General features: G+C 44.8%; 1 protein-coding gene across 2 annotated transcripts in view; it reads right to left on the reverse strand.

The window, feature by feature from the left end:
* PAFAH1B1 (platelet activating factor acetylhydrolase 1b regulatory subunit 1) overlaps positions 1–20,089 on the reverse strand; it is a 533,693-nt gene that overhangs the window by 311,163 nt on the left and 202,441 nt on the right. For both annotated transcript variants that reach the window (XM_069227017.1, XM_069227018.1), the window contains one exon: positions 13,172–13,378. In XM_069227017.1, coding sequence (XP_069083118.1) covers positions 13,172–13,378 — 207 coding nt within the window. The remainder of the gene's footprint in view (positions 1–13,171; positions 13,379–20,089) is intronic.

Consider the following 20,089-nt stretch of genomic DNA (forward strand, 5'->3'; position numbering starts at 1 on the left):
GAAATGTGTGAACTCTTTGTGGACTTGGAGTGGCAATCCCTTTTGCTGTGTTGATTGTTGCTCCTAAGTATTGCTGTGTTTGACACGGCAGAAGGTGTGACTTTGTGTAATTGATTGAGAAACCTAGTTTGTGGAGGATTTCTATGACATTTTGTATGTTGTGAACACCGTCTTAGAGTGTCGGTTTTGATTAACTAATCGTCTAGGTACGGGAACACATGTATTTGCTGCCTTCTGATATGTGCAGCTACTACTGCTAGGCATTTTGTAAAAACTCTTGGTGCAGTTCTTATTCCGAATGGCAACACTTTGAATTGGTAATGTATCCCTTGGAATACAAACCTTAGGTACTTTGTGTGAAGGATGCATTGGTATATGGAAAGATGCATTGGTATATGGAAACATGCATCCTTTAGGTCTAGTGTTGTCATGTAGTCTTGTTGTTTGAGCAGTGGGATTACGTCTTGTAATGTAACCATGTGAAAGTGATCTGATTTGATGTAGGTATTTAATGTTCTGAGATCTAGTATAGGTCTCATACTCTTGTCTTTTTTGGGTATTAGAAAGTACAGGGAGTAAACTCCTGTGTTTATTTGTTGTTTTGGTACTAACTCTATTGCTTCTTTTTGTAGCAATGCCTGAACTTCTAGTCCTAGAAGATCTATATGTTGTTTTGACATATTGTGTGTTTTCAGTGGGATGTTTGGAGGGAATTTGATAAATTCTATGCAATAACCATGCTGGATAATTGCTAAGACCCAAGTGTCTGTTGTTATTTCCTCCCAATGTTTGTAAAACTTGGTTAGTCTCCCCCCCACAGGTGTTATGTGTTGGGGATTTGTGACCTTGAAGTCACTGCTTGTTTGGAGGAGTTTTGGGACTTTGGAACTTTCCTCTGTTCCTTTGAAATTGTCCCCCTCTATATTGTCCCCGAAAACCTCCCCGCTGATACTGGCTCTGGTAAGTGGGCTTTGTTTGTGAGGTTGTGGCTTCTGTGGTTTGCCCTCGAAACCCCCCTCGAAATTGTGTCTTTCGAAATGTGCCTCTGCTCTGTGGGGAGTAGAGTGCGCCCATGGCTTTGGCCGTGTCTTAAGTTTTTCGATCGCAGTGTCCACCTCCGGCCCAAACAACTGCTGTCCGTTGAATGGCATATTCAGCACAGCTTGCTGTATCTCTGGCTTAAATCCTGATGTACGCAGCCATGCATGTCTCATTGTTACAGCGGTGTTGACAGTTCTAGCAGCTGTGTCTGCAGCATCCATTGCTGACCGTATCTGATTATCTGAGATACCCTGTCCTTCTTCTACTACTTGCTGCGCTCTTTTTTGGAACTCCTTGGGTAAATGTTCAATAAGGTGTTGCATCTCATCCCAATGGGCCCTATCATATCTGGCTAGCAAAGCTTGCGGATTTGCAATACGCCACTGGTTTGCTGCCTGTGCCGCCACCCTTTTGCCTGCAGCATCGAATTTTCGACTTTCTTTATCTGGAGGTGGTGCATCTCCTGAAGTATGAGAGTTGGCTCTTTTGCGCGCTGCTCCCACTACAACAGAGTCTGGTGTTAGCTGTTGTGTAATGTACACTGGGTCTGTTGGTGGCGGTTTATATTTTTCATCTACTCTTGGAGTAATGGCTCTCCCTTTAACAGGCTCCTCAAACACTTGTTTGGAGTGTTTTAGCATTCCGGGTAGCATAGGAAGACTGATATTGGCTGTGTGTGGACGACAGTGTATTAAAAAGAAAGTCGTCTTCAATGGAATCTGAATGAAGGCTGACATTATGAAATGCAGCTGCTCTTGACACCACCTGTGCGTAGCCTGTACTATCCTCTGGTGGCGATGGTTTAGCTGGATAGCATTCTGGACTATTATCCGACACTGGTGCGTCATAAAGGTCCCATGCGTCAGGGTCATCTTGACTCATTCCTGTATGAGTTGGGGATTGCATCATTGGTGGAGTGGCTACCGGTGATGGTTGCGGAGAGTGATGTGGGGATGGTGGTGGTGTTACTTGTTTAGCCACCTTTGCGTGTGGCTGTTTGTCTTTGTCTTGGAAGGCAAGCTTGCGTTTCATTTTGACTGGAGGAAGAGTGCTGATCTTCCCTGTATCTTTTTGAATATGGAGCAGTCTTTGTCTGTGATCTGGCTCTATTGCCTGTAATTCCTGTCCAAATCTATGGGTCTTCATTTGTGTGGACAGTCCTTGTTCCTCAGTGTAGGAACTTGTTTTCGGTTCAGAGGCTGGATATTTCGGTACCGAAACCTTTTCAGCCGCTTTTTTTGGCTCCGACGAAACCTTTTTTACTTTCGGCGTCGTGCTCTCTCGGTGCCGAACCGTTTCGGTGCCGCTGTCTTGGTGCCGAATCTTCTCTGAGCCACTATCTCGGGCCCGAGATTGCTGTGTGCCGGTATCTCGACCGGAGTCGGATGACTTCGACACCAGCTCGCCCTTTTTCGGTGCCGATGAACGGTCACCTACTTTTCGGGTTAAGCCATGGCCTGTTGGCGGTGGTGTCCCCTGGGCTTTAGCGCTTTTCTCCTGAGTTCTTGTTTTCGACGCCTTACTCACGGTTTTCGGCGTTTCCTCTGGATCGATCTCCTCAGAGTCCGACTCCTGGGTGGAGAATGTTTCTTCCTCCTCCTCGAAACGCTCTTGTCCTGTCGGCGCCGACGCCATTTGCAGTCTTCTTGCTCTTCGGTCCCTGAGTGTCTTCCTGGACCGAAACGCTCGACAGGCCTCACAAGTATCCTCCTTGTGTTCTGGTGACAAACACAAGTTACAGACCAGATGTTGATCTGTATATGGATACTTGTTATGGCATTCTGGACAGAAGCGGAATGGGGTCTGTTTCATCAGCCTTGAAGAGACACGTGGCCGGGCTGACCAGGCCCCGACGGGGATGGAAGAAAACCCCGAAGGGCCACCGGAGCTCTTCTTAATTCGGTGTCGATCTGTTGTAACTAACCCGATACCGAACGCAAACAATACCGATGATTTTTCCAAGATTCTAACTAACTTTCCGACCCGAAACACGGAGCAAAAAGGAACACGTCCGAACCCGATGGTAGAAAAAAAAAAAACAATCTAAGATGGAGTCGACGCCCATGCGCAATGGAGTCGAAATGGGAGGAGTCCCTCGGTCTTGTGACTCGAAAAGACTTCTTCGAAGAAAAACAACTTGTAACACTCCGAGCCCAACACCAGATGGCGGGATGTGCACAGCATGTGTATCTGCAGCTACACATGCCATCGAATATATATATATATATATATATATATATATATATATATATATATATATATATATTTTACATATACCTATACCCACACATGAAATTATATACTTTAAATTACTCTTCAAACAATACAGAGAGGATGGAGGGTAAGAGGTTATTGGCTCACCTTATGCAAATAAATTACGCAATACCGCTTGTCCTACCGCAGCATCCACCTTGTCAGAAGCCTCTAGGCAGTAATGCTGGGTGACAGTGTGAGCATGTGTCCATGTTGCCGCCCTGCAGATCTGGTTCAGAGGGACTTCAGCGAATAGAGCTGTTGAAGTGGATACCGCTCTAGTGGAATGCGCTCTGACACTGGATGATAATGGTTTACCTGCCAACTGGTGGCACAACTGTATGGTGGAAGAGATCCAGCGCGCTATACTCTGTTTAGTGACTGCTTTACCCTTATTGAACTTTGCATAGCTGATAAATAATTGTTCAGATTTGCGGAAACCGCTTGTCCTTTGAATATAAAATTTTAAACAGCGTTTAATGTCTAGAGAATGTAGAGCTCGTTCCGCTGCCGTTTGCGGATTTGGAAAGAATGTTTGAGAATCACCGGTTCATTTAGGTGAAAAGATGATGGGACTTTAGGTATAAACTTTGGATTAGTTCTCAAAATGACCACCTCTGGCTTGAATTGGAGGAAAGGTGGAGAAATTGTGAACGCTTGGATATCGCTGACTCTTTGCCGACGTCAAGGCCAGAAGTAGGGCTGTTTTAAAAGAGATGAACTTGAGATCCACTTTATGAATGGGTTCGAACGGATGTTTCATTAATTGGGAGAGCACAATGTTCAAATGCCATTGCGGTGCAGGACGATGAACTGGTGGAAACATCCTAAATAAACCTTTAAGAAATTGTTTTATTATTCTGGACGACCATAGTGAAGGTGACTGAGACGTCCGTCGGAAACGGGATATGGCCACCAGATGCACCTTGATAGATGAATGTGAAAGACCGGATTTAGCCAAATGCAATAAATATGGCAAAATTTGTTCAGGAGATGACGTTAGAGGGTGAACATTGGAAGTTGAGCACCATAAGCAAAACCTCTTCCACTTAAACTTGTATGTTCGGTTTGTAGAGTGAGCTCTGGCGCAGGCAAGCACCTCCCTGCAATCCGGAGAGATATTTAATCCATCAAATTCATAGAATTCAGGAGCCAGGCTGATAAACGAAGAGATGTCGGGTTGGGATGACGAACTTGACCCTGGCTCATTGTTAACAAATCCGGTATTGCCTTCAGCCGAATGTGAGGTTGTTCTGAAAGTAATAGAAGTTCTGTGAACCAGAACTGGCGTGGCCATCTGGGAGCGATTAGTAGAATCCTGCATTGTTCCCTCTTCATCTTTTGCAGAAGCCTCGGGATGAGAGGAAGCGGGGGAAAAGCGTATGCATAAATCCCTGACCATCTGATCAAAAACACATTCCCCTTTGATCCCCTCTGTGGACGCCAGCTTGCGAAGTGTTGGCATTTCTTGTTGTCTCTGGTCGCGAACAGATCTAGACTGGGTTTGCCCCAACGACGAAAGAGACTGTCGAGAACTGACTGATTGAGTTCCCACTCGTGACAGCTGGTTTGAGTCCTGCTTAGGGCATCTGCCCAGGTGTTGGTGATCCCTGGGAGATGTTCTGCCCTGATGGAAATTTGGTGCCGAATTACCCAATGCCACAGTTTCTGCGCCTCCAGAGATAATGCCCGAGATCTTGTGCCTCCCTGCTTGTTGATGTAATGCATGACCGTGGTGTTGTCTGTCCTTATCAAAACTGAAGAATCTCTGATGTTCGTGAGGAAGGATTTGAGTGCCAAGGCAACCGCTCTCAACTCCAATACATTTATGTGGAGAGTTGATTCTTGAGTGGACCATTTTCCCCTCACGGAAAGATCCTGCAAATGAGCACCCCATCCCTCCAGGGATGCATCTGTTACTACGTGCATGGTCCTGTCTTTCAGAAATGACAGACCGTCGGAAACGAGGGGAGTTTCCTTCCACCATCTGAAAGCCTGCTTTGCTGAAGGGGTTATTCGAATTACATCGTCGAAAGCGCCTTCTATCTGCTTCCATTGATTGTCTAATTGTTGTTGAAGAGTCCTCATGTGCAGACGACAGTTCTGTATCAATGGAATGCAAGACGATAGGATCCCCAGAAAAGACTTGTAAGTCCGCACTGAAGCGGACTTTCTTTTGCTGAGACGTGTTGCTAAGTCTCGAAGTTTCTTTCTTCTGTCCTGCGAAGCAAAAGCTTTCGCTTGCACAGTGTCCAAGATGGCTCCTAGAAACGTGATGTTCTGGGTAGGCTCTAGGTGAGACTTGGGATAATTGACTGTCAAGCCCAAAGCTCCGAAAAGGGAGAGACATGTCTCCGTGTCTCTGGCAGCTTTCGATGTTGTACGTGCTTTTATTAGCCAGTCGTCCAAGTACGGGAACACCTGTACCCCTAATTGCCTGAGGTGGGCCGCCACTGGTGCCAAAACCTTAGTGAACACTCTTGGGGCCGACTGGAGGCCAAAAGGCAACACTCTGAACTGGAAATGAATGCCTGCAACCCTGAACCGCAAGAATTTCCGATGATTGGGGTGAATAGGAATGTGGAAATATGCGTCTTGAAGATCTAAAGATGTCATAAAATCCCCTCGGTTGAGCAGGAGCAGGACGTCTTGAAGAGAGATCATGCGAAAAGATTGCTTCTTGAGGTATTGGTTGAGCGAGCGAAGGTCTAGAATAGGCCTCCAGTCCCCGGTCTTCTTCCGGATAAGGAAGAAACTGGAGTAAAAACCTGTTCCCCTCTGGCTCTTTGGTACGATCTCTATTGCTCCCTTCCTCATTAAAATAGCAATCTGTTCCATAAGCTCGTTGAGATGGGCTGGCGGGGGACCTCTTGGTGGTACTTGAGGGGGAGGTTGGTTGAATTCTAGTGTATGCCCCCGGTTGACAATATCCAATACCCATTTGTCTGTAGTTATTCTGGACCACTGGTGTAGAAATTTGGAAATTCTGCCCCCTATAAGAGTGTTGATATAGGGGCTGGGTGCAGACACTTGATGAGGGTCACTGCTTTCTTGCTGTTTCTTTGGTCCTGAAAGCCGACTTTCCTCTCGTTTGTTGCCTGAAGCGAGCGGATGACTGCTGACGAAAGGAATGCGGTTGTTGCTGGCCGAAGGTTGAACGAAATTGACCTTGGTAAGAGGAGTAATGAAGAAATTGTTGAGAGCCTCCTCTATATGAAAAGGTTCCTCTCCCTCTCGCTCCCCGAAAGGGTTGCCTCTTGTACTGTAGCACTGCCAATGATCTGGCTGTCTCAGTGTCTGCCTTAATCGACTGTAATGCATCATCAACATGCTTTCCAAACAAAAGCTCGCCATCATACGGCATGTCCAGAATCTTCAATTGAACTTCAGGCCTAAACGAGGTAGCTTTAAGCCACCCCTGGCGCCTGAGTACGGCCGCCCCGGCCAACTGTCGAAATCCTGTAGAGGAGACATCAATTGCAGAGTCTATGATTTCAGCCGAAATCCTTTCTCCTTCCTGCACAATTCTGCGTGCTTCCACTCTACTGCTCTCAGGTAACATATCTATGAATTGTGACATGTCAGACCACATCTGGCAATCGTATCTCCCCAGTATTGCTAGAGAGTTAGCTGCTCTCACAGTTGTGGCAGCCATAGTTGAAAACTTCTTGCCTATGGAGTCCAAACGACGTCCTTCCTTGTCTGCGGGGGCAGTCAGATGTCGATGGATTCCTGGACCTCCTCTGAGCTGCCTGCGAAATAACCGAATCCGGTTTAGGATGGCTGATCAAACATGCTGGGGAGTTGTCTGGTGCCTTATACTTCTTCTCTAGTCTCTGTAAGACTGCGGGAATGGAGGACGGAGTCTGCATTACCTTTAGGCCCTCCTCCCAAATGAAATCTACAATGGGTATGGCCCTTACCGATTTCCTAGTGTCCTCTTTAAAGCTTCGAAGTAATTGGCAGCTGGAATCTTTTCGCAGCTCTTTCCATGACACTATGGAAACTCCCAATGTCCTGTGGTGGAGAGTCCACTGGCGGTGGTGTAGACGGAGATGGAGTTTGGATTTGATAGTCATCCCACTCCGGAATGAGAGAATCCGAGTCCTGTATCTCCCCTTCTTCTTGCTCCTCCTCGGATGAAGGTGAAGCAATATCCTGAACCGATGAAGGTGCTGTGGTAGGGCCCAGAAATTCTGAAGGTACAGCCTGAGTGGACACTGGCGTCTGGAGGTTGTACCGGTGTAGACGAACCAGCTGGAGGAAATCTCGAATAATCTTGCATCATCTTGCTGGTCCGAATAAGGCTGAAGATCCTCCTCCTCATCCTCCTCTTGGCACTTAATGCGTAGTTCAGATGGACTACGTGCCACCGGAAAAAAGCCGTCATCAGAATAAACATCACCGTCATCACCTTCATCAGCAAATAGATGTTGCGGAGGAATTGGTGCAACCTTGCTGGGCGATGTATGAGATGGAAGCAATAAAGAAGACTTGCTCTTTACAGGCAAAATTCTCTGCGGTAAATAAGGAGATGTTCCAGAGTGAGGATAATGAGTCGTCGACGGAGCACTCGTCGATGGTGTTCTTGTCGACGGTGTAGGCATCGACGGAGCCGTCGTCCGTGTAGTCGGCATCGGTGCTGCCAGTGTCGACGAAGGTGTCGTCGACGAAGTCAATATTGCTACGCCATCCGTCGACGGGGTTGCCGTCGACAGGTGCGTCGTCGGTATTTTCATCGGTGAAACCGACGGTGATCTTCTGAACTTTCTCGTCGATGAATGCGTCGACGGCAAAGACTTCAGCTTCTTACCCGTCGACGGCTTTTTTATTTTCAAGGTGTGCGAGGACGACGGACCATACTTCAGACTCACCGACGTTATCATCGTAGATGATAGCGGAGACGAAGTTACTATCATCGGTGATGGAGGAGCCGTAAACGTGGCCGTCACTGTAGTCGAAGAAAGACCCGTCGTCGACGGAGCGCTCGTCGACAGCGTCGTCGACGGTGTAGATTTTTGGGATGTCGACAGAGGCAGTGAAGCTTTAAGGCCTTTTAAGCTTCTTTGATGAAGCAGCAGGTGAGGATGGCTCTGAGTGAACCTTGCCACATGCTACCATGGATGTTGAAGGTAGATCCCCTGGCTTGTCCTTAGAAACATGCAGCTTCTTAGCTGACTTACTGCTTGCAGGGGATAGGCTCTCCACCGGTCTCTTCCTTTTCTTTGAGGTGACAGAAGTGTCACTCTCCTCCTCAGAAAGAGCTTCCCTTGCCTTTTTCTGGAGCCAAAGTAGGAGCCTGGCTTCTCTGTCCCTCAGAGTCTTGTTGGGAAAGGTCCTGCAGATCTTACAGTCCTTGACCTTATGCTCTGGATGTAAGCAGTAGATACATTCCTTGTGAGGATCCTCACAGTGAAGTCTCAATTTTCCACAGGTCCCACAAGGCCTAAACAGACCTTTTCTTGTAAACATGATGGAAAAAACTTCTGTAGAAAAAGTCAAGTGAAAACTTCCAAGAATTTCTCTTGAAGAGAGAGAAAACTGAGCAGAGCTCAGGGAGACTCCCTTACACACGACGTGCGGTAGAAAATCTGAGAGACTGAGCCTCTGTGCTGAGGGTTCTAAAGGGGTGGTCGCGTCTGATTGGCTAAAGTTTGGGCTCTTTCTAAAGAGGCTGATAGTTCTACAATTGAAGGTGTTTTTTCGTATTGACTTCAATGAAAAAAAAAAAAAGTTTTTTATTTTATTTATTGCTTTCTATGTACCGTGGGACTCCCACTTCGACGACGGGGAATGATTCAAGCATGTGAATCTATGAAAGATACCCCAATACTGGAGAATCTCCTGTTCCTTGTTGAGAATGAGGAACCAATTCTATTGCTTGTTTTAATAATAGAGATTGGACCTCTTGTTGCAACAGAACGTTGTGTTCTGGGGACAATTTGTGGTAACCTGATGGAATGTTTGGAGGGGAGGAGATTAATTCTAGGCAATATCCATTGCGGATAATTGATAATACCCAATTGTCTGTGGTGATATTTTGCCAAGGAGAGTGGAATTGCTGCAGTTTTCCCCCCCCACAGGAGATGTGTGGAGTGGAGGGGTGGGAAGGAAGTCACTGCTTAGATGGTGTAGTGGCTTGCTTTGAGGCTTGGAACTTGCCTCTATTTCTGAAATATTGTCCTCTGTAGAACCCTCTAAATCCCCCTCTTTGATATTGTGTTTTTTGTTCCTGCTTTGCTTGGGAGATAGAAGCTTCAGAGGATTGTGGCTTAAATCCTCCTCTAAACTGTGGCCTGCGAAAGGAGGCTCCATATGGTGCGGTAAAAAATGCCCCCATTGCCTTTGCAGTATCTGAGTCTTTTCTCAGTTTTTCTATAGTGGTGTCCACTTCAGGCCCAAATAAATGCATGTTAAGTACTGCTTGTCGAATTTACGGTTTAAAACCAGGACCGTAGCCATGCAGATCTTCTAGTTGTAATGGCAGAATTGACACTCCTTGCGGCTGTATCAGCAGCAGTGAGGGCAGACCTTATCTGATTATTACTTATAGCCTGTCCCTCTTCTACAACCTGTTGTGCCCTTTTTTGATGCTCTTTTGGGAAGTGCTATATAAATTCTTGTATCTCATCTCAATGGGCTCTATCATATCTGGCAAAAAGTGCTTGCGAATTCGCAATTGGTTAGCCGCTTGCATGGCTACTCTTTTGCCAGCAGCATCAAACTTTCTACTTTCTTTATCAGGAGGAGGAGCATCTCCTGATGACTGGCTGCTAGCTCTTTTTCTAGCCGCACTGACTACTACTGATTCCAGAGGAACTGGATGTGTGATGTAGTCTGGGTCTGTAGGGGAAGGTTTATATTTCTTTTCTTGTCAATTCTAGGGGTAATCACTCTAGCTTTGACGGGCTCATTAAAAATTTGGTCAGCATGTTTGACCATTCCAGGCAACATAGGGAGACACTGGTATCTAGAGAAGGGTTAAATAAAAAAACTTCCTCCAGGGGTTTAGAGTGCATAAGCACCCCCTGGTAAGCAGCTGCCCTAGAAACTACCAGAGTGTAGGCAGTAGTGTCCTCTGGTTGAGAAAGCTTGGAGGGGTATAGGTCAGGATCATTGTCTGGAATGAGATCAGGATCATACAGATCCCAAGGATCCACTGTATCCATGCAAGTATAGTGAGCGTGTCGGAAAAGGCAATGGTGGTGGACTATTGTGAGGAGGTGAAAAAGAAAGCTGTGGAGCGTGAGGAGGAGAAGTAAGGACAGGTGCCGGTTTCTCCTTTTGTTTCTGAACCTTTGCTGGTGGTTGAGCAGAGTCCAATTCCTCTTGAAAGGCTAGCTTTCTTTTAGTCTTTAAAGAAGGTGCATTCAGAATTCGACCACTATCTATGTATATGGATTCATGATTGTCTTTCATCCATAACCTCCAATACTGGCTCAATCTCAGTCTCTTCTTCAGAAGCTTTGTGAGATTCTTGCATCGGCTTCTAGATTTGCTTAAGTTTACTCGAAAGTCCTTGTTCCTCTGTGTATGAGGATTTTTTCGGTTCCGAAGTTTGAATCTTTTTCAGTCCCGAAAATGATGTCGGCTGTTTCGGCTCCAAAGCAGGACATCGAATCTTCGACTCCACTGAGGACGCTTACTAGAGTCTGAGGCGGAAGTTCTAACTGACTAGCTCGACTCTGAAGTGGACGGAGGAGTGGCCTTTTTCGGCGCAGAGCCCAAAGGTCGGTCGCAGACAGTCTTTTCAGGCCGAACCATGGCCTTCCGGCAGTGGTGTACCCAAGGCCTTCAACTGATTTTTGTATGTGGGCGTAGAGTCAGACATACTCACGTGCTGGCCAGCAGTGATGGGTCTATGATCTTCCGATTCTTGCTCTGAGTCGGTGTCTCGGATGGAGACTGTCTGCACCTGCTCTTCCTCCATGACATCGAGATCTTCAGTGCTTTTCGATGCCATTACTAGTCTTCGGGCCCTGCGATCCCTCAAGGTCTTCTTCGATCTAAACGATCGACAGGCTTCACAATCTTCTTCTCGATGGTCCGGAGAAAGGCAGAAATTATAGACCAGATGTCGGTCTGTATATGGGAACTTCGCGTGGCACCGAGGGCAGAATTGAAATGGAGTCCAATCCATCAGGCTTTCCACGCAGTAGGCCTGAATAGGCCCTAGTCGGGTGCACACGCCCAAAAGGGTGAAATTTAGATTTCAACTATACTACCGGTTCGATGCTAGATGGAAACATGACCAAAACAATACTGACTATTAAAAAGGTTTTCTAAGGTTTTTCAGATTCGAAATCTCAGAGCAAGAGGAAACACGTCCGAACCCAACCGCGGAAAGAAAACAATCTAACAATAGATTCGATGCCCATGCGCACTGTAACCGAGAGGAGTCACCACTCGATCCCGTGGACTCTGAAAAGACTTCTTAGAAGAAAAATAACTTGTAACACTCCAAGCCCAATACTAGATGTCGGAAGAGCTATGCATAGCATGTGTATCTGCAGCTACACATGCCATTGAACATGAATATATACCCACACACACACATACCTCCGCAGCCTATAGAGAAGCTAAAAAAAGAACCAATCACAGAAAATCACTAATACAAGTGACTATAGAATATCGTTCACAAACTTTTATGAAAAGGAAAATGAATGAGAAATTGTTAACCAATAGGCTGCTACTCAAAGAATAGTAAATAAAACTGTCACTGTGCATTTAAGAGCTTCACAGTACCTCCCTGTATCCCATCATGCCTCACAGGTGACAGTTAGGTCAGGTCTTTTTACAGTGATTAGGAATCCTGGATGAAGTATCTGTTGTGAGCTGGAACGATTTCTGTCTGGGGAGGTGGGAGGGTTGCTTAGGACTTTGATGAGGATTCCGAAGAACTAAAATTCTGAGAATTAGGATTACAGGAAAGCAACTTTTCCTTCCCTTCCAGGGGGTTCTCATCAATAGTGCTAAACACTAAGAGAATAGCAAACCTATCCCACAAGAAGCAGGCGTGAAATAGAAAACAGCTCCAATAAGATAGCAGATATATACCACTGGCAGAAAGATGTGTGTGACATTATCATCCATGGAAGTAGCAAGTTCCTCTCCTTTTCTGGTGAAGTATGATAGGTCCTTGTGGGACTCTCTAAGCAGGTTTACCAAAAGACTGTCAGAGGACAGACAAGGTTTTCAAGAAATTTTGAATGAAGGTGGACAAGTATCAAATAAAATCATAAGTGCAGCAGCGGATGCATCAGTCTTTGCTGCACATGGTTATTTTCAGGGCATTTGTAATTGAAGGCTATCTTGGGTACGAATCACTGGACTTAAGACAGAGGCTCAACAAAGCATTCTAAATACTGAATATCGTAGGAGATAAAGATATTACGATAGAAGGATTTTCTCTCAGGTGGGTCGAAACACCTTGCTGGCCTCAGTAGCAAAAAGAAAAAGTCAACTTAAAGTATCAGACTTGTGCCTCGTGCTGCAAAGGATGACATTCAAACTCAGCTGTAAAAATATTTATTCAGATTTATACAATGAAGTGATCTGCTTGTATAACCGACCAATGAATTTTGTTAAATGCACTGCACAATGGTACTTTCGTCATAGCATTTCTAAGGCAATTATGAAACAGTGGGGATCTCCTTCCAACTAAAACTGTAAGCACTGAAGACAAGTCTGTACTTAGATAAAATACACATTCCAAATGTCATTTACTGCTGCAATAAACTTCAATTTTCAAAAGTACAACGGATGCTGAAATACTATAGGTTATTATTTAATGAAGACACACAAAATCAAAGTTAAAGCTGATTACCTAATATATATTGACATAAAAAGACATGACCAGAATTTCAATGCTGTGTACCTTTATTGTTGCATCTTCAGAGGCGGAGACCATAACACTGAAAACAGGATGGAAAATGACACGAGTGACGGGACTCCTATGTCCACTTAAAGCATACTTTTCTGGTGGACGAGGGATCCACTCTTTAGGGTCTCGCTTCTGACCATGAGGACCACCCGATGTAAACTCTTCCTTTGCTTCATTTAGCTTAGATTCTAATTCCATAACCTACAGGAAACAGAGTTTAAGACAACGAGCTGGTAAACTAGAGTCAATTATTTTGGGCAGTTTTATTGAAAATGCTATGGAATTTAAATACATTAAGCTAATCAAAGTAAAGCTTACACCAACCACACGCGGCTGCTGAACACATTATTAACTATTTGACAGACTTGGCAAAATCGGTTAAACTTGTTTGGTAAGCAATCATAATTGATAATTCGCTATATGACCTCTGTCCCTAACCACAGAGATGATGTTTCTTCTGTTACAATATGAACAGACAAAATGATATGTAACTGCATATGTGACCGTAATCAAGAGTTTTCAGGAACAAACAATACTGATTTGCAGCATTTTAGTGATCTTTGAAGAGCTTTAAATCCCAAGACCTTATAGCGTCTGAACTTTTTAAAATACTTTCAAATATTTGCTTTGCTTAAATGAATAAAGTGCCTTTGGCAAAGCTCTTTCTGGTGGATACTCTAACTGCAGATTACCCTCGCAGTACCAAACCGGATCTAGACAGCATTTTACTTAGCAATTCACTTTTGCATCAGTAGGTTGTGTCATGCGGCTCATGCTTGGCTGTGACACTGGCGCTCCTACATAAACACCACCTCTTGCTCTAGGTTTCTTTCTTATCTATGCCCAAGCCGTCAGACACTGAGCCATGGGAAATCAGATGGTGCCACTGTCCAGATCTTGAGATCTGAATCTTAACATGGTCTAGATTAGTAGATTCTACAGAACAATGACCAGGGTGGGTTGCTGAGGATTCAGCAGTTAGAATATCCACCTGAAAGAGCTTTACTCGAGGCAAGTAACTTTCTTGCCCTATTTGGAAATATGTGACCACATTTCACAGGAATGCTGCTTTTGTCCTTGGTATCAGTTTAAAGATCCTGCCAGGTGCTATACTATCAGGGGTTATACTATCAAGGAGGTGCCCTGGCCAAGCAGCCACTTCCAGAAGAACAGGGCCTCCTGGTAAAGAATCCACATGTCGACTCCACTTTCTTCGTTGCAGTACAACATTGTAGCAGTTTTGGCTGTAAGGACCTGTACCAGTTTCCCTTTGATTGTTGGGAGAGCTGCTTACATTGCTAACCAAGTCGTCCGCAACTCCAACAAGTTGTTGTGGGGGCGGGTTTCCTCTGGACACCAGAGTCTCCTGATCTCCACCTCTGTACAGCGATCAGAAAGAAACGGACATCACCTTGCGACGGTAGAGGTTAAGTAGATGCCCAAACGTCACTTCCAGGGCAGGACTCACCCAAAGCAAGGTAGCAACATCCGCAACAAGTACAATTAGTGTGTTCACGTTGATGCTTTGGCATATGAATAGCTACTGTAAAGAACGTGGAAGAATGGGTAGATGTTGGTCAAATATGGTCTTAAAAGCCTAAACCATACCCGAGGGAATGTAGGCAATATTTCTTGTCAAGGAATAGGTAACCCCCTACTGGAATAGCCTTGGACGCTGCCACAAAATTACAAACTTCGTGGTGGTTTAATGTAAACTCTAGGAAAAACTGCTGGACAGAAAACAATCAATGTTAACATTTACTCAAAAAGAAGCCTTTGTAAGGAGCAAAAGGATAGTGAGCATCCAGTTGAAACAGGAGAGCAAGTTGCCACCCAGCCTTACACTTGTACTAACTAAAGATGTATCCTTACACAGTCTTAGTACAAGAAAATAAACATAAAACTGGACACCCAAATGAAATATGCATACAGCATTCTTAGTGTGACACTGCAAGCCACATTGCATAAGTTAACCTATCACCAAAGTTCATTTCAGATGCCGTGGCTCGACCTGGTCTTCTACTTAACATTAGAAAATAGACCAGGAACTGTCCCTTTACGTTAAATTACTGATATATCAGTTTCCAGGAGTAAATTATCACCACCACATACTCAAAGGCCCTCATAGCGAGTAGGGCTTCCCATCCTCGTTCATCACAGAATCATGGCATTTGTTAGTGTAGCCAGTACATTTTCTATGAAATATATTTCGATCAACACCTTCTAACAGGAAGGAAGACAGAAACTTAGAGCAAATTTATCAAGAGTTAATATAGGCATATGGGGGTGACAGAAATCCGCACACCACTAATCGAGAGGAAACAAACTCCTGGAGGGCCTAAAGACATGGATTTACCATTGGCAAAAGTCTACGGATCTGACTTAAAAGTGAAAATGCCTTTGTGCTTCCCTCCTTGCAGTCATTAATTCATGCCAGCATTAATTCATCCACTCGGTTACCTAGCCTTGCATCATCCACCCATCCACTTTTGAGTTGGCATTAACCCACTCACATATCCATAATACCACATACAAGTTAATCTATCAATGAAGCAGTACTTTCAGTTTTAAGCCAGACTTATTGGCTTTGCTACAAGTCTGTGATGGGTGTGAGAATATTGTCAGTAGTGTGAGTCTGCTGGTCTGTAAGGGGTGTGAGTGATTATGGTATTATGCGACTGACTGAGGGGTGCAACAGTGCTGTTGAAAATGGAGTGCTATTTTGAGAAATGAGTGCGAGTAGCAGTGTGCATCTGTTAGTCTAAGGGGCAGCAGAAAAAGACACATAGGCCTACCCTTGCAGTAGAGAGCTAGCCCGCAAGACCAGAGCTTGAGATGGTTGGGGTGCAGAGAAGGACGTCTTTCTTCAGAGGAATCGCCACTGGGATCTTATACAGTGAATTGTTCCACCAACGTGTAGGATACCAGAGCACTTTACTAAATAATATACTTTTTTCTCTCTAGAACAGCCAATTATTTTTTAACCGCTTCTGTGCCTTGGAAGCGGTGATCTCGTCCTCGGCGCCGGTTCCCCACTGCCGAGGACGAGACCACCTCGTCCTGCTATGGGCCCCCTAGCACTCCCCCCCGATGGCCAGGCACCCCCCCTCCCCTGGGCACGGATAGAAGGGGAATTGCTTCTCTAGGCACCGGGGATTTCTTTTTTTTATATGTGGGGAGCGACCACTTAGGCAAGGGTCGCTCCCCTGGGGGCAAAATTATCTTTGGGCCATTTCTGCCCCCTTGGGGGCAGATCGGCCTATTTTTATTAGGCGATCTGCCTCCAAGGGGAGCAGAATCCACTAGGCACGGGTCGCTCCCCATGGGGGCACATTACTGTTGGCCATATCTGCCCCCTTTGAGGGCAGATCAGCTTATTTTTGGAAGGCCCATCTGCCCCCAAGAAAGCCCACCAGAGACCAGGGAAGATTTTTTTTTCAAAATAAGAGGGTGGGGGTATGGCCATACCACCACCGCAAATAAATGGGGACAAAGGTGTTCTGCCCACCAGTGGGCAGATGGGGCAATTAACCCCGATCCACACCCCAGGGGCAGGAAGTCTACTAAATGCCAGGGAATTTAAAAAAAAAAACTGTGGGGTGGTGGCTACCAACCAGTATGGGCATGGTTATGCCCCCACCCCAACTGAAAGGGGTAACAGTCTTTCAGCTCTCCCCGCACACTAAAACATCTTATCCCACGGCAAGCAAATGGACATTTGATTATTTGGGGTTTTGGTGTTACATTTGGGCCATGAGAGCTCGGCTAACTCTCAAAATCGTCCCACTTGGAATGGTGAGGGCTGCACTTTTTGGACTTTGGGGCGCTGCATGTAGAAAAATCCACAAGACCTAGACACATCTGAAAACTAAACATCTGGGTGAGTCCAGGGTGGTGTGCTTCACATGCACCCCGCACCATTTTCTTACCCACAATGCCCTGAAAACCTCCAGCTTTGCTGGAAATCACACATTTTCCCCACATTTTTGCGATGGAACCTACTGGAATCTGCAGGAATCCACAAAATTCCTACCACCCACCATTGTCTCATCTATACCGATAGAAATTCTGCCCCACTTGTCAGCCTAAAAATGTTTTTTCCAAACTGCCCTTTTGGACCCGCTTTGGTTCCCCCTCAAGTGAGGTATCATTTTTACCAGGAGACTAAGGGGAACGTTGGGTGGTAGGAAATTTGTCCCGGTGCAGTGATCCCACACAAAAATGTGGGAAAAATTTTATTTAGCTAAATTTGAGGTTTGCTGAGGATTCTGGGTAAAAAAACACTGGGGTATCCACACAAGTCACACCTCCCTGGACTCCCTCGGTGTCTAGTTTTCGGAAATGTCTGGGTTTGGTAGGTTTCCCTGTAAGGCTGCTGAGCCCAGGACCAAAAACGAAGGTGCCCCCCGCAAAAACAGGTAGTTTTGTATTTGATAATTTTGATGTGTCCAGATAGTGCTTTGGGGCATTTCCTTTCGCGGGCACTGGTCCTACCCACACAAGTGAGGTACCATTCTTATCGGAAGACTTGGAGGAACACTGGGTGAAAGGAAATTTGTGGATCCTCTCAGTTTCCAGAACTTTGTCACCGAAATGTGAGGAAAAAGTGTTTTTTTTTTTTAGCCAAAGTTTGATGTTTGCAAAGGATTCTGGGTGACAGAACCTGGTGCGAGCCCCACACGTCACCCCGTCTTGGATTCCCCCTAGGTCTCTAGTTTTAAAAAATGCGCATGTTTGGTAGGTTTCCCTAGGTACTGGCTGAGCTAGAGGCCAAAATCCACAGGTAGGCACTTTGCAAAAAACACCTCTGTTTTCTGTAGAAAAATTAGATGTGTCCACGTTGTGTTTTGGAGCATTTCCTGTTGCGGGCACTATACCTACCCACACAAGTGAGGTACCCTTTTTATCAGGAGACGTGGGGGAACACAGAATAGCAAAACAAGTGTTATTGCCCCTTGTCTTGCTCTACATTTTTTCCTTCAAAATATAAGACTGTGTGTAAAAAAAGACGTCTATTTGTAATATGCCCTGTAATTCACATGCTAGTATGGCACCCCAGAATTCAGAGATGTGCAAATAACCACTGATCCTCAACACCTTATCTTGTGCCCATTTTGGAAATACAAAGGTTTTCTTGATACCTATTTTTCACTCTTTATATTTCATCAAATTAATTGCTGTATACCCGGTATAGAATGAAAACCCACTGCAAGGTGAAACTCATTTATTGGCTCTGGGTACCCACGGTTCTTGATGAACCTACAAGCCCTATATATCCCCGCAACCAGAAGAGTCCAGCAGACGTAACAGTATATTGCTTTCAAAAAGATGACATTGCAGGAAAAGGTTAGAGTAAAACGTAGAGAAAAATTGCTGTTTTTTTTTCACCTCAATTTCAATACTTTTTATTTCAGTTGTTATTTTCAGCAGGAAACCCTTGCAGGATCTATACAAATTACCCATTGCTGAATTCTGTCTACTTTTCAGAAATGTTTAGGTTTCTGGGATCCAGCATTGGTTTCACACCCATTTCTGTCAAAGACTGGAAGGATGCTGAAAGCACAAAAAATAGTAAAAATGGGGTATGTCCCAGTAAAATGTTACAATTGTATTGAAAACTTGGGATTTCTGATTCAAGTCTGCCTGTTCCTGAAAGCTGGTGATTTTAGCACAGCAAACCCTTTGCTGATGTCATTTTCAGGGAAAAAAACCACAAGCCTTCTTCTGCAGCCCTTTTTTCCAATTTCATTTTAAAACAAATGTTCACTACATTTTGGCTAATTTCTTGGACTCCTTCTGGGGAACCCACAAAGTCTGGGTACATCTAGAATCCCTAGGATGTTGAAAAAAAAAAAAAGAGGCAAATTTGGCATAGGTAGCTTATGTGGACATAAAGTTATGAGGGCCTAGGCCAGAACTATTCCAAATAGGCCAAAAAAGGTCTGGCACAGGAGGGAGAAAAGGTCTGGCAGCGAAGGGGTTAAAAAATGTAGCAACCCAGACAGGCAATTAAAGTCTTAGTAAATTTTCATTTTTTTTTTTTAAGTAGTAAATATTAATTTATAAAAATCACCCAAAAAAGAACAATGACACGAAAAAAATGTCAAACTTTTTCTTATAAGAAACAGAGAGAGAGAGTGATGTAGCTAATCAGGATGCAGCTTTAGAGGAAGGGAAAGCAACACTGCTTTTACGTAAGAACACTCCACCAATGTGTCCCATCATGCTCCATCAGGCACAGCTGTTCTAGTTCTTTTTGATCAGACAAGTAGGATGATGCTTTTTGTAAAATCACTTCCCATTTTTCCACTAGGAAGGAAAAAGGATGCTTATGATTTCAATTAAATCCTCCTGAAGGAGAACTAGAATTATCTGTAAGGCACTTTGTCTTCTACAGGTTGTCGATAATGAAAAACTTCCTAGCCATCGTTAACTGAAAGTTTCAATTCTATTAAGAACTCAGAGGCAAGGAGTATGCCTTTCTTTCTTCATTTAATGCAACAGAAGCTGCATTCACAAACGCTGAAAGAAAATAACACAATCATGACAACAATAAAACTTCATTTCCCATATCCCCTAGGAAAGGGAAGTTGCAGCAACAGTCCATGACCAATCAGCCACCATCTTGCCGAATTACCCTCATCGCTCCCCCTCCAGAAGCCCTTTCTTCCTGCGACCAGCCAACCCAGGAAGAATTTCATTCCTGTTTGGAGGACTGCATTCTTATGAATCAGAAAACATTGGTTAGCCCGAGTACATCCTTCTTTCCTTTACTTTAACAAGAACCTAGATATTAATTAAAGCAGCAGAACTGCCACTGAACACCTACAAGGATTACCAATCTTTAACTATCGCCAAACAAAGTGAGGAAAACACTTTACTTACTTCAATAAGGTCATGCACTAATTCGGG

This window comes from Pleurodeles waltl, chromosome 3_2 (genome assembly GCF_031143425.1).
Source record: "Pleurodeles waltl isolate 20211129_DDA chromosome 3_2, aPleWal1.hap1.20221129, whole genome shotgun sequence".
NCBI classification, from domain to species: domain Eukaryota; kingdom Metazoa; phylum Chordata; class Amphibia; order Caudata; family Salamandridae; genus Pleurodeles; species Pleurodeles waltl.